The sequence below is a fragment of the Marmota monax genome, unplaced genomic scaffold (genome assembly GCF_021218885.2).
Source record: "Marmota monax isolate L192 unplaced genomic scaffold, Marmota_monax_Labrador192_F-V1.1 WCK01_AAM20220418_F8-fsc00081, whole genome shotgun sequence".
Taxonomy (NCBI): Eukaryota; Metazoa; Chordata; class Mammalia; order Rodentia; family Sciuridae; genus Marmota; species Marmota monax.
The window spans coordinates 2,721,605-2,736,284 of NW_026695234.1; the positions used below are offsets into that span (position 1 = coordinate 2,721,605).

At 42.6% G+C, this 14,680-nt stretch overlaps 1 protein-coding gene across 1 annotated transcript in view; it reads right to left on the bottom strand.

The window, feature by feature from the left end:
- Positions 1–290: 290 nt before the first annotated feature.
- The window catches only part of LOC124088837 (tubulin-specific chaperone cofactor E-like protein), a 138,646-nt gene continuing 124,256 nt past the window's right edge, over positions 291–14,680 (bottom strand). The window contains exons 22-30 of the mRNA XM_058577094.1: positions 13,044–13,324; positions 10,790–10,900; positions 9,374–9,576; positions 8,512–8,675; positions 7,799–8,047; positions 3,399–3,561; positions 2,276–2,363; positions 1,872–1,988; positions 291–1,068 (exon numbers count right to left, since the gene is read on the bottom strand). Of these exons, the coding sequence (XP_058433077.1) occupies positions 968–1,068; positions 1,872–1,988; positions 2,276–2,363; positions 3,399–3,561; positions 7,799–8,047; positions 8,512–8,675; positions 9,374–9,576; positions 10,790–10,900; positions 13,044–13,324 (1,477 nt within the window). The 3' untranslated portion in view covers positions 291–967. The remainder of the gene's footprint in view (positions 1,069–1,871; positions 1,989–2,275; positions 2,364–3,398; positions 3,562–7,798; positions 8,048–8,511; positions 8,676–9,373; positions 9,577–10,789; positions 10,901–13,043; positions 13,325–14,680) is intronic.

Consider the following 14,680-nt stretch of genomic DNA (forward strand, 5'->3'; position numbering starts at 1 on the left):
AGGGATATATTTTGCAGGCCCTCCATTTTGCAGTTAATTATAGTAAATGTGTGTTTATATACCACTTACAATGGAGGACACTGCCTGCTTTTCTTCTGCAAAGCACCTTAATGCTCCGCTAATGCTCTGTAAGTGCACCCGAGTAGTAATAACACAACACATTACAGCTGTGGCCAGCAGTGCCTACCTGGTCCAGTGGCTGCTGCTTGCTCTTTTCTGTTTTTAATCATAGCGAGCTATTTAGCGTGCAAAGCTTCACATCGATAAGAATGATTCCGGCCACCAAATAATGAGAATACTTGAACACAAAGTTTATTTAAGGATAAAACACATTAAAATTATTTGGTTGATCTGTGAAAAGAGAAGGGACTGGGTTTGAGGGGTGGGATCGGGGTGAGGTTCCCCAGGTCTGCAATTAATATATCCAGTGGCCAAAGCTGCCATGGCAAGGTGGAGAGCTGCGGTGGGCGGGCAAAGGGACTCGTCCTCAACAGAACAGAGCCATGGTGCAGGTTGTAGATCAGACACTTCCACACGCCAGCGAGATTCCTTAGAGGGAGCCAAACCTTTCAGTCATCACTCCCAGATTGTTCCAACTAGCCCTAACTCTGTAACAAGTAGGATCCAGAACTAGCAGTGGCTGGACAGATTTCTCTGGTCAGATTTCAGGTCAGATTTCTATAACTAGAGTTCATTTCCTTTACTGGATTTTCACATGAGCCAAGGTTTCTAGTGACAACTGTTTGGGAATTTTAGTTAAATACATCCTTCCCATGACTGGCTTTTAGAAGCCCTGGTGCATATTTTGAAAGAGGGACCTGGAATCTCTGACCACTGGAGACAAGTGGCATGATTGTGAGAAGGTGGACACTTTCAAATAGATTTTGACTTAGGGACACACACTTTTTATCCTACAGGGAGTTGAAGTAAGTAAATTACAGTACTTTATATAGCAACCTTGAGTGCATTATGAGGTTGTGTCTGATTGATATACAAAATGCCATAGTGAAATTTGGGTCACGATGAGAAGAAGTGTCCAAACTTGAAGATCAACTGAAGAATTAGAGGCTGTGGACAGAGAGGAACATAATAAGTCCTATGGGGTGGTGGTGGGGAGAATGCCAGTTAGACAGGCATCACTTCTCTGCAACACTCAACTAAATAAAGGAAATTTCATGGCCAAGAACTCACTTTACCCAAATGGCCCTGGCTCAGGCAGCAAAAAATCAAAATTAATCCAACCTTGAAGAGGATCCTGCTAAGCTCAGAGGGAGGAAACCATGTCAAGACTGCTCTCTCATTTGTTAAGGCAAACGTCTAATCCCAGCCTCAGCCCAGGTAGACCTGGCATTCAGATCTATAGCCAATATATAATCCTGAAGTGGTAGTGTAAATTTTCTTCTATCATTATCTTTAGATGAAAAATCAGGGATGCAAAGGTTTTTCTTTTTTCTTTTTTTTTTTTTTAATGGTGCTAGAATTCTTTGGGTGTTTTCCCATCTTTCCTCTTTTTGGGGGGGGGATGGGTACCAGGGATTGAACTCAGGGGCATTCAATCACTGCATCACATCCCCAGCCCACTATACAATAAAATAAAAATTGTATTTTATTTAGAGACAGGGTCTCACTGAGTCGCTCAGCGTCTCGCTGTTGCTGAGGCTGCCTCTGAACTCGTGATCCTCCCGCCTCAGCCTCCGGACCCCTGGGATTACAGGCATGTGTCAGCCCGCCCAGCCATCTTCCCTTCTCAATTTCTGAAACTTTCCTAGGTAAGTTGCTGACTGGGTGGGCTTCAGATCTGAGTTTCTCCTTCTGGGGTTGGGGACTTTCTAGGACCCTCATTGCCTGCCCTGACTCAGAAGAGCCTCTACCTCGGCAGCTCCTGCCGTCCTCTTGCAGGGTTCCTGTCACGCAGCTGCACAGAGGCCCGTCCACCCGGCTGGTGCAGATCTGCTCACATCCTCCGTTGTCTTCACACCAGTCCAGCCCTGAAAACAAGCAGTCGGGCAAATTAATTGTAGACCATTGCACCCTCCAATTCATATAGAAGGGAAGGTTTTAATGAAAGGAGAGGATGAAGAAAAGCCCCATGCTGCCGAGTTCTTAAAAGCCAATGAAAATATTTCTTCAAGGGAGCAGGCGGGCAGTCTTCTCACACTGGTGTCCCCAACACCATCACCTCATGCACTACACCCACATCACAGGTGAAGCACGTCTGAGCCTTCAAGTCCCACTGTTTCAATAATTTATAGTGTGTTTTAGGAAACATACATACTTTTTCTCCTAATAGGTCCCACTGAAATGATCTGTTCTTTAGGTTCTTTTGTATAATCTGTGGCAATCCTGGAATTTTGTGGGCAAGTCTGAAAGACAGAACACCAGAGGGAAAATTTCACACAATTAAGCTGATAACTTATTCCTCACCATGTTTCCACCTGCAAAAGAGGCAGAGGCTCCGGCCTCCAACACTATTGCTGCTCAGATTAATTAGAACCAATGCATTCTTGATCATTGAATCCACTGGGACGCCAGGCTTTAGGTTGAGCAGAATTAAATATACTCTTCACAGTAGAATTATATTCAAAGAGGCCCTTTGCTCGGGAATGAGGATTGTTGTATCTCATGGACACTAATGTATGCGGCACCATCTGCAAGGAGCCCTGGCCATAATTCATATCTTGATTCTGCAAACAAGGGGGTAAGCAAAAAGCTGCAATATTAAAGGTTAGGAGCCAGGTACCAATGCAATCACATCTTAAGGACATAGCAATATGTAGTGGGGTGTAAGCCTGGCATGGAAGAGATGCTTAATTTGCACTTCAGCCTCATCCCACAGCCCCCCTAGAGCCTCAGGCCCTGTGGATCAGATGAGCTGTTGGATACTTTGATAAATTGCCTCCTGAGGTCAGCAGTTTGCTATGGTGGAGTGATACTCTGCTCAGTGGTCATCAGATTCAGGTGGCCTGAGACTCCTTGAGACTTCAGTACAGTGGTCCTCAGCCAGACCAATGCCCCCACCCCTACCCTCCAGTGGACTTTTTGGCAATGTCTGGACACATTTTTTGGATGTTACAACTGGGGAGTAGATAGCATTGGCATCTGTTGGGCAGAGATCAGGGACACTGCACAGGGCAATCCCCCACAACAAAGGATGTCATTGGTGCTAGCTTGAGGAGCCCTGGTCTGATGTTAAGTCAATGACCAGTTGACATTTCGGAGACAGGAGTAAATGCACATCATTCCACTGTGCTCTCCCCCACCAAAGATGACTACCCTCCAAAGACTCCTGTGCATCTGAGGATTACTCCAGTTCAGCCACCTGGTACTCAGTCTTCATACTGGAAATGCTGGAGCAGGGAGAGTAAGTCTAAGCATTTGATTTTTACACTGTCACTTACGATTTTACAGGAGTACTTTTCTGAGTCACAGAGCGACACTGCACAGTGAAGATGAACTTCATCATAATCCCCAATGAATTTAAAGACGGTGACGTGAAAACGGCAGGTTAGGGAGACTCCATTCTCCTCGATGCCGATGGTGTTATCTTTAATGTTCTGACACCTATTCAGAAAAAATAATGGCATCTTGGCTTCCCATTTTTTCCTCTTACACGTTAATCCTCATCTTCATTTCAGAATTTCAAATGAATGTGGCCTCTGGACTTGTCATCTATTATCACTCCCTCCTACTCTCATTGTTTGTTCTGAAACTTTAAATACCACCTCAGTTAGTATCCTAACTGCAACTAAAAATTAAATGACCGTAGGGACTGCACTCAATTTCCCTGTGCTTCAAGACCTCAGTCCGCCCCCTCATGATGCTGTGTTTTACTGATAACAATTTAGCAAACACAAGATTAGTTCTGACTTCCTCTGTACTTTCTTCAGTTAATTATCAACGTTGGCAGGGGCCCCTGATTCAAAGCCTCTTGGGAACTCTTCCCACACATTAAAATAGGTAGGAGCTGGGGCTGGGGGAGAGGCACAGCCCGGGAGGAGCTGGAGCAGGGTCCTGGCGCAGGTGAGCGCCCCTCCTCAACTGCTTCCTCCTTGTGGTACCGAGCCAATACCCAGTCCCAGGCAAGACCTTCCTCAAGCACAGATATTTTGCTTTAACGACTTAAAAGTTCCCCAAATGTATCACAGTGGCATATATTCCAGTGTCCTCATGGAATGTTTTCCCCACTGGAAGGTCTTTCTGCTCCTGTCCCCTTGCATGACACCTACTCTTTCACAGCACAGTCTACAGCACCCCTTCTCTACACGGAGCCTCTAGGCATGCTCTAAGCAGGCAGGAATAGGAGGTCTTTTCCAGATTTGCCAACAGCACCCTGTTGAGCTCCTCCAGAGCAAGAATCAAACTGCAAGAATCAAGGTTCCAATCATCGCAGGGCACATGGTAAGTATTTGAAAATCTTTGTTGAATGAATGAATAAGCGAATGAATGAATGAGTTGTGCTGCCATGGCCCAAGGTGGGCTCCTAGGTGCCAAGAGGCTCTTTAAAATGATCAAGATAAAAGGGGTGACTCTTTCTCTTTCTTATGTTTCTTTTCCCCAAACCCACAGGATTAAATAGCTTAGTAATAAGGAAAATTAAAAATCGAAGTTATCCTTCAGCATTCCCACACCTATTAAGTTTCATAATTAGTCTTCTAGGCAAAATGCAAGTTGCTTTTCAAGGCAGTTGTCTCTGAAATGCTTTGAAAGCAAAACTTTATATGCCATCCTTTTTTTTTTTCTTGTCCTTATTATGATTGTGGATAATCTAAATTGGCTCAAGGATTCTAAAATGGTAGCGTCTCTCCAGTCTTCACACAGACTTCCCCTCTTAGCCAGATCACCAGCTCTCTCCCAGGGAGATGAAGTTTAGGTATCAGAAAAAACATGAAGCAAAGCATCCTTGGCTATTTGGGGGCCTCCTTTAAAGCAAGCAAACAAGCCAGGCATGAATCTTCTGAACACCAATGAAGAATAGCTGTCCCTCCCACTTTTTCAGAGAAAAGAGAAGTGGGCATTGTGCCCCAACCCCCACCAGTTTCTGAGCTACTGATAAGTTGGTGCTGTCTCTGTGCTCCACACAGCTAGGGAGGATCAACTGACCCCAAAACATTTAAGTGGACCTGTTTCGCTGCTCATTAATTAAGCACCGAGCATCAGTTTTCCCCTAAGTTCAGTGGAAGAAAACAAAACAAAACAATAATCGCATCCCTCCAAGAAAGGTTAGAAGGATTGATGGATTCAAATTCTCCCAGGTGACCAAATCATTTCCCACCTAACCACAGTTTAATTTGAAGGCCTTTATTCACACAGACCCTGGGGTAAGCTGAGATTTATGAACATGCCTGCTGGCTCGCACTTCCTCTCTGGGTCAAGTCCATTAAATGCTGTTTTTAAAATGCTAAATGCCACCTCATCCTTCAAAGGAGACACAAGTTCTATAATCTGAGTTTCCATTTGCAGAGTAGCTCAGGTTATAGCTCTTTTACACTGGGAAAGAAGTACAATAAGGACAGGGAGGAGACATGGAGAAAAGGAAAACTGTCCCATTAACCCAAGCGCCAAGGACTCAAAGACACCAAGGACTCAAAGCCCCTCCCTTTGCCTCTGAGAAGGCCAATACCAACTCAGAGAGACGCATGCCTTAGCGAGGCCTTTGTTGAAAATTCCACGACATGCCTGCACAACCCGTGCCACGTGCCACCCAGCTCTAGCAATGAGCCGTGTTTTCTGACACCTAAAAAAATTCCTTCCCTCCCCTTGCTGGTCATGTTACCATGGTGAATTCTGAGCCTGCCTTCTCCAAGCCTGCCTCGTCTACAAAATGGTGGATGTCAATTATTTGCCCAGAGTCACACCCCTCTTCTCTTGGGGCACCATTCCTCTTTCCCACAACCACAAAGCTATTAAACAGTGTCCACAGCACCCTCTGCCCATCATAGGAGTAGGTGCTGATCCAGCCCAGACAACTGCTATGGTGCATTCCCCCTACAAAGGACAGGCAAGTGATCCAAGACAGAGTTGTCTTCCTTCCCTAGGAGTCCCTGAGTTGGAATTAGAAGAGTTCTCTCCTCTGTGGTGACAGTGGTGCATGAATGTGAGGCCAGGATTGTCAGTGACTGACAAGGTCAATGAGAGAGCAGAGAGAGGTAGAGACAAGAGATGAGCAAGAAGAGAGGCTTGACAGCTCCCTGGATTCGATCATCCTCAGGCTACATCTACTCCTGTGATTTGATTACCCCTTAAACACCTTGGTTTTATTTGGTTCTGGTTGTGGGGGGTTTTTTGGCATAGGCTAATTTAAATTGGCCTTTACCAGTTATAACAAAAGAACTTTGATAATAAAGTCCCTATTTAAAGAATTATTTTATTGGGGTTATGTAACTGTTCTAAAATTAGACTATGGTGATGTTTGTGCTCCTTTGAAGACTTACTGAACATCATGGAATTTTATACTTAAAGCAAGTAAATTTAATTGCATATAAATTATGTGTTAAATCAAGCTGTTAAAAATGAATTTTTGCAAAAGATCTGTTATGTGTATAAACTGCCTGACATAGCTGGTGTTTTTTTTTTAATAAAGATAATTATTTTTACTGTTGTTTGGTTCTTTAGTCTTCTCTTGTCATCCATCCATTAATTCATTAAATAAATTTTATTGTGTAACCACTATGTTTCAGGAAATATATGAGATGGTGGGCATACAGTGATAAGAAAAAAGAAACTTGTAGAGCTTACAAACTATTGCTGTAATTCCCTTTTACCCAAAGTTTCACTTTCTACAATTTCAGTTACCTGCATTCAACAGCCATACAAAAATATTAAATGAAAAATTCCAGAAATAGCACATACATTTGAAATTGCATGCCGTTCTGAGTAGCACAATGAGATATTGTACTGTCCTACTCCATCTATCCAGGACATGAATCATCCCATTGTCCACTGTATCTATGCTGTATATGCTACCTGCCTGATAGTTATCTAGTAACCACCTTAGTTATAGATCAGTGTTGTGTTATCTCAGTGCTTGTGTGCAACCCTTATGTGGTAGCCTGATGCTGTATCCCAATGCCCACCTACATCATTCACCTCACTCGTCTCTCATCATGTGAGCACTGAATCACCTCACAATATCACAAGAAGATGAAGGATAAGTACAGTATAGTAAGATATTTTGAGAGAGATACCATGTTTGCATACATTTTATCATAGTATACTATTATAATAGTTTTGTTTTATTAGTTATTGTTTTTAATCCCTTCCTTTGCCTAAATTATAAACTGAATTTTTCCATGGCATGTGTGTATGGGACAAGGCACAACACATGGAGGGTTCAGTAATCTCCACGGTTTCATTTCAGGCATCTACTGGGAGTCTTGGAATGTCACCCTCAGATAAGGGTGCACTACTCTTGTAATTTCTTTGTTATTTTGATAGGTGTCCTACTCATCCTATTCTTTCATTTGCATAATTCTCATTCCTCTCAAATTGAAGTTCAAAGTAGACAGGACCAAATCCCTTTTTGATCACAACGATGATAAAGCATCTTGTAGTTAATACTGCATGACTTGAAGGACCTGCCACTAACTGCTGTGTGACTTTAAGCAAGTTACTTGACCTCATCTATAAAATGAGGCTTAGAAAGTCTACATCATAGGTTATTATGAGAATTAAATGAATTCGCTGATACAAAATGCTGGTTCTGAGGGTGTCAACAAATGTTAGTTTCTATTCCTTTCCCTAAAACATAATTAGACAATATTATGGCTCTGAGACTGCCATCTATTAAAAGGCCACTCACCCTCCTTCAATGATGAAGTATCGGAGCTTATCATTGCTGTCACGGGAAGGGGTGGCATAGCACTTGTTGAGCGTGAGGATCAAATGTGTAGAGTCAGCTCCAACCACAAAGACCCCTACGTACAGCACATCTCGTGTGGTCAAGACTACTTCACCCTGGCGGTAAGGATGTTTGTAGGAGGCATTTTTGTAGAGCGCCATCTTGGTGGTAAAGCTGCCTTCTTGGGTTGGAACCGTCAGGTTAATGACACTAAAATAGAAATAGTCATAAGGCAGGCAATACAAAACAATTTCATTAATTCAACTGCCTTCCATTTTTTCAAGCTGGAAAAGCAGAGGGAAGGCAAAGTATGTAGTTATAAAGTCTAAGGCTGCACAGTCCAAACTGGTTCCTACCAGGTACATGGAGCAATTTAAATCCAAATGAAACACAATTAATTCAAAAATTAAAAATTCAATTCCTCTGTCCCCTGAGCCACATTCCAAGTGCTCAATGGCCACATGTAGCTACCATATTGTATAGTTGAGATATGGAACATTTCCATCACTGTAGAAAGTTCTATTGAACAGTGCTGGTCTAAAGTACCTAGGTTCAGGAAATAAGAATTTTATTTTCCCTAGGGCTTCAGAGATAAATGCTAACAATTTTGATTATGCTAACCTTAACTGTCAAGGAAAGACAAAGTTATGAACACAGCCCATGAAATCCTTTACCTTAGCATAGGCTTTACTACAGAATCCAAGGAGATCTTGATATCCAGCTCATAAGCACATGAAAATTCCACATTGATTGTGCGGTCCCTGGTGATGATGTTGCCAGTGTTGTTGGCACTTTCGATCCAGATTGTGTTTTTATACATGATATGAGTGCTGTTGGACTGCAGAGCAAAGGGAGGTCAGAAATCATTAAATCTGGGAACGAGTATGTGGCTTGCATTTTAAATCCATATCCCTGAAAGTGGAGAAATGGCTTCATTCCATACATAACCCAGAGGCCATTATAAATCAGTATGGCACTGGCCTCAGCATTTACTCAGGGAGAAAGTATTACAATAGATGTCAACAGCACCCTTCAGTCTGATAACCTTGAAATGCCCATGGAAGGTAGATTTCATGTACCAGGTACTGAATTCTAACAATACCCAGTCCCCAGTCATCCATGGAAATGCAAGCTAGGGAGAACATGGAGTATTGCTGGTTTGAGGTAATATAAACTGATTGAAAATTATTTTTAAACCCTTAATTCAAACCTCTCTTCCACCAAACATTTTGCCGTACATGAAGGTACTTACTCCTTTCTCGCCTTCTGATAAATGTTAATGAGCAGAGCCATGAATGGAAGACACACCCCCAGAAGGAACAAGAAAAGAAGTGAGAAGCTTTGTTAACCTACACATCGCTCTTTCAATTCAACCACTTAGTGATGACTGCCTTGTGCATATGCCTTTCACTGTTCTCCAAAGAGAATATTTTTAAGAGGACCACCTTGACCTTGGCTTTAAGGACGATCAATAGGCAAATACCAGGAGCTGTCTCTACCTCCGCCAGGTGCTCCTTCCTATGCCCATTTTCTCACCTGCACGATGTTGCCACAATTCCCTTTGGTGTTGTTGATCTGAAAGGAGATAAAGTCTTCCCCCTCGATGCCAGTGCACTGCCTGTCATTGATTCTCACACCCTCCCTCTCAAAGCCAAGCTGGAAGAGTTTGCACTTAGAGATGGACACTTCCATCTGGGCCGCCTTGCAGGTCACCTCTGCATCAATGATGTCATGTGAGTCTGTGGGAACAGTTGTTAAGGAAAGCAAATCAGTGGGAGCCGGTCTTGCTGCAGGGGTGGGACTGAGGCATCACCCTGCCATGCTCCTATAGAAAAGGCAGATGAGCTCCACTCAGGCTGCAAGCATTTCTAATTAAGCTTTGATCAGACCAAATGAGCATATGAATTCATTCAAAGCAATAACTTGGGCATTGGTAGAGCCTTATTAAAAAGATAAAAATGCTAATAAAGAGCCCTTTGTCTTTCTTTATAAACCCAGGCCTTCCTCCCACACATACTGGTGGCAGCTACTTTTCAGTGACATACAGAATCTGGCACTTTGTGGCCTGGCTAAGGAGCATGCTCCCCAGGAAGAACAGCACTGGCCTGGCCACACCCAAAGCCCTGGTTGAATCCAGCTCAGCACAACCTCTTAGCAAGTCCCAGGTGAGCATCAGGAATTGCCTTTTGACAGGATATTGCACCAATTGACATTTTCTCTGAGTGTATAAATAGCTGGTAATAAGAAACAGAAATATTTATATCTGCCTAGGTGAACCATGTTGTCCCCTCCTATGGAGCCTTTTAGTCAATTAGGTTTTCATTCTTGAAGGATGTTAAATTTAGCACATGCCTCTGAATTACTTGGTTCAACAAAGGGCGTGGGGATGGAAAGCGAAGCAGCTCTGCAAGCTGGCACCGAGATGATGTGCTCTGCCAAGATCAGGGCCATTTCTACCTTAAGGCAAACACAGTTAGCGACAAGGCCAGGAGTCCCAGGTATTTGCTGCTTGCTTCAAACATTCCTGTTGTATCTTCAAGACCAAAAAGGTTTGGGCCAGATAAAACTGGCTGCAGGTCAGTCTAAGGCACCTGGCTCTCTTCCTTCCTTCATGCTGGTGTCAAACCACCTTACTTCTTCCTCACATAAAAGATCCACTTGGATCTCTATGTTGTATGTGGACTTGATGGAACTGGCCCATCCCGTTCATATACAAATGTGCACATTATCATTTGTTGAAGAAAGGATGAAGCTGTGAGAAAATGAACATTAGCCCATTTTGGTCAGATTGCTTCTTCGTTCTGCTTAAACACTCCCAAAAGTTTTGCTCCTGGAATTTTTCTAACCCGTGAGGTAGGACACATCAAGGTCCTTCCTTGGAGCTTTCCTATGCCACTGCCAGCCCTCCTCCATTGGGCCTTTCTGGGTGGAGAGGTGGCACTTGTTACTCACTGTTTCCGTAGGGGGGTGGCTCAATGCAACCACACAGCTCTCCTCCATTTTCCAGCTCACAGGTTCGGTTGGGACAGTCCGCCCCGACACAGGGATCTTCAACCACTCCTGCTAAAAAGGAAAACACATAGAAACACACACAACTTGATTTTCACACTACACGTGGTAGCATTTGGTCATACTCCGGATTTACCACTTCAGTTCAGTCAGAAATGGTCAGAGATTAGCTGTAAGTTAACAGAGAGGGCAACCTTCCAGAAAAAATGAATGGCAATAGCTAGTGATTGGATGTTTGCTATGGACCTGGCACTGTGCCTCAGGCTTTAGCTGAATTCGCATGTTAGATCCTCACAAACATTCCTTAAGCTATTATAACCCAAATTTACCCAAGGCCACCAAGGAAGGTAAAAGGAAAAGACAGAATGCACAACACTGTTACCTGCCAAGGTACACCACGGTGACGGTACCTACTATACTATGTTATATTATGATTACTTGCATTTATATCTTCATATTTATGTAAAGAGTAGATGCCAAATATTTCTCTTTATGTTCCTAGCATACAGCCACCTCACAGTGTTCAATATATATTTGCCAATAATGAAAATTTGAGGGCCAGTAAGATCCCAGAGGAGTTCCCCGGGGATATCAGGACTTCTTGGATTCATGGTAAACCTTAATAACAACTGACTTGATTATATAAAAGTAGACAAATCAAAACTACACATAATTCACCATCATTGACTAAGATTAATGGCACCATGTTATGATGAATAGCATCTCTGTGACAGATGAGACTACCTGCAAGATATTCAACATCTCCATTTGAGATCCATTAATTGAGAGCATTTTTGTTTCGAGACTCATTTTTTTTTTTATTTGAAGAATCTCCTTCCTATCAAGATAGAAGAATTCTTGTTCATCACCATGGTTGGTGCTAAAGAAGTAACTGTGTGGCATGAGCTAAGTTCACTTCAAGAATTTTTAAAAAGAAAGTTGAAAAAAGATACATTTCAGTTGGAGGAACAAGCTCAAGAGATCTACAATAGTTAATAACAAGATATTATATACTTGAAAATGACTAAATGAGTACATTTTGAGTGCTCTCACCACATATACAGACATTTACAGGGGAAAAAAAGAGGTTAGAAGCACTGATTTTAAATAAAAACTATAAATAAATAGAAGGAAGACCAATAGCAGAAGGGGAACAGGGGGAGGGAGGAGGAGACGCTCTGGGAACTGAAAGGAAGCAATTATATTCTATGCATGTAGGACTATGTCAAAAAGAACCCCAATATTATGTATAACTAGAGTGCACTAGTAAAAACTTTTAAAAAGAAAAATCCCACAGCTTCACCTGCCTCATGTGACCTGGCTGCCACGCTCCTCCACTAAGCAAGTAATGGCACAAGGTGGGAACACATGGATTGCATCGTGTCAGCCAGTTTCCATTTCTGGAAAGATGACTGAAGGAAAAGCATCTATATCATTTAAATATATTTGTTTTAAAAGGATTTCTTCCAAGAGTATTCATGTATAATGTATTTCCAGGCACACAGTAGCCAGGCAGAAAATGGGGTGGCTGATTAACCTAGTCTGAAAACGACCAAAGAAAACAACAGAAAGAATGGGCTGAGTTTAGAGCCACAGGAAAAAAGATCTCACTTAAAAATGTGGTGGTCTGTCCGCCAGCTGGCAAGCACAGCAGGCCCTTAGACAATGGGAAACTTGAGGCTCACACGTACACAAATAAACATATATAATCACATTTACATTTTCAGAGTTCAAAACAGTTAATTTTAAAGCATTTCTTATGAACACAGCAGAATAAAATATTAAAGTTACCAAACAAAACATTTCTGTTAATTTCCAGCAGAGACTAGTAATTTGCTTAACATTTCTGAAATCATTTAATACATGTTTTAATTAGCTTTATTGTTCTTAAGTTTTGAATTATGTGTATTCCCACACTTGATGAAGATTAGTCTCTAAATTTACCAACGTGTATGCATAGCCTTGGAATGGGCCTGGAATCACACACAGGATTGGTGGTGTGTGTCAGGGTACAAAAACACAATCTGTTGGTCCCAGTATCACCTTGCGTTAATGGGAGTAGCTTTTTATGCATGTTGACACATATATGCATACTACAAACTTGCAGATCCAAGAGTGAAAATGGAGAGGATCAGTCATCCCTAGACAAAGCAAGGCTACCAGAAAATAATGCAAAGAAATAAAATAATTCTCTTACAGCAATTCTCCTTCTCAATCCACTCTGTGCTCAGGATCCCAAAGGAGCGGCAGGCTTCCCCATAGGCAGCCAGGGAGCCACACAACTGGAATTTGTTGTGGTTGTAGCAGCCATCCAGGTAGCAGGACTCATAGAAGGGGAGGGGGTCGAGGAGTCCGTAGCAGGGCTGGAAGAAGCCTTTCATATCGGTGAGCTTCAGGCAGTAGCCATCCCCCTGCATCTTCTGAATGTGCACATTGTCACATGTGGCTGCGTACTGTGAGAACTGCAGTTCGTTGCAGCTGGGGGCAAGAGGTTTGGTCAGAGTAAGTGAAGCAAAACCAGCCACCTGAGTCTTCCAGGCAAAGTAAGACCTCATCTGTTGCATCTGCTGTGCTAGCTCTGAACAAGGCAGTATGGGATGCCAGTGCTACCTTCACCTTAGAAAAGTCAGGTGCTAATGGCCTTGAGCTACCCAGCCAAGAAAGTGAAAAAGGAATTCCCATTGCTTATAGCATTATGACACAGCAAAGATGGGCTGGTAGCCACTGTGACACAAGAAAGGTAGATATAATAACCATTAATACTTTCCTATAATTGATTGATACCATTGATATAATAACCACTAACTGTGTTCGTTGCAGCTGTGGGTAAGAGTTTCATCAGAGTAAGTAAAGCAAAAACAGCCACCTGAGTCTTCAGGTATTGACAGAATGGTAATAGCAATAATAATGTCTGATAGATGGCAGAAATAAAGGTTTGCAAAGAAATCCAAGAGTCTTCCACACCAGCTTCAGTTTAGCTGTCAGAGACCAAATTTAAAACCTTCATAAGAAAACTGGTGTCCAGCTGATGATAGTTTATAAAGGAAAAGAAAGGAAGAGAAAGAAAAGAAAGGAGGGAGGGAGGCAGGGGGAAAGTTCAAGCAGAATCACAACTCCATGGGAGGAACCGAACCTTGCTTGTCAGGAAAAACCAAGCGGGCTTAAATGTCCAAAGTCGTCTTCTTTCTATCTGTGGGTCACTGAGTGGCATTTCAGAGAAACCATGAAATGAAGAATCCTGGAGTCTAGTCCTGGCTTGCACTAATGGGTCCTCTCATTTAAATAAGCCATTTTTTTAGCCTCTGTTTCATCAAGAAAAGGAAGAGTCTGGACTAAGTATTGCTCAAGATTCTTCCCAACTCGGGGTCCCATAATTCACAGGATAATCTAATACATTCATTACATCATTCAGCTTACACTTGGGGCAAGTGTTACCAAAGGGGGTTTGGAGCATAGTTTCTAATGTATTAGCTATGTTTCTGTGTATTAGCTGATATCTAGCATGTAAAGCATGAAGACATCCAGCACATAAGCAAAGAGACACGAAGAAAAAGAAGCAGATCCAGAAAGCTATCATCATAAATCAGCAACCCAGAGAGACCCTCAATTAAAAACCTTTGGTATAACTTGTTTAGATCAGTATATCTCGGGTGATTAGAGGTGAGTCTAACTTCCATGACTTATGTTCTAAAAAAGGATTTCCTGATTCCCACCAATTGCCTACACAACCACAATCAAGTCAAACACATTCAATTAGGTCCAGCACCAGGAATCAAAGGGCTGCCTTTCTTCTACTGAATCAATCCTGGCCACCCCCAGCAGGGGAGCCCAGAC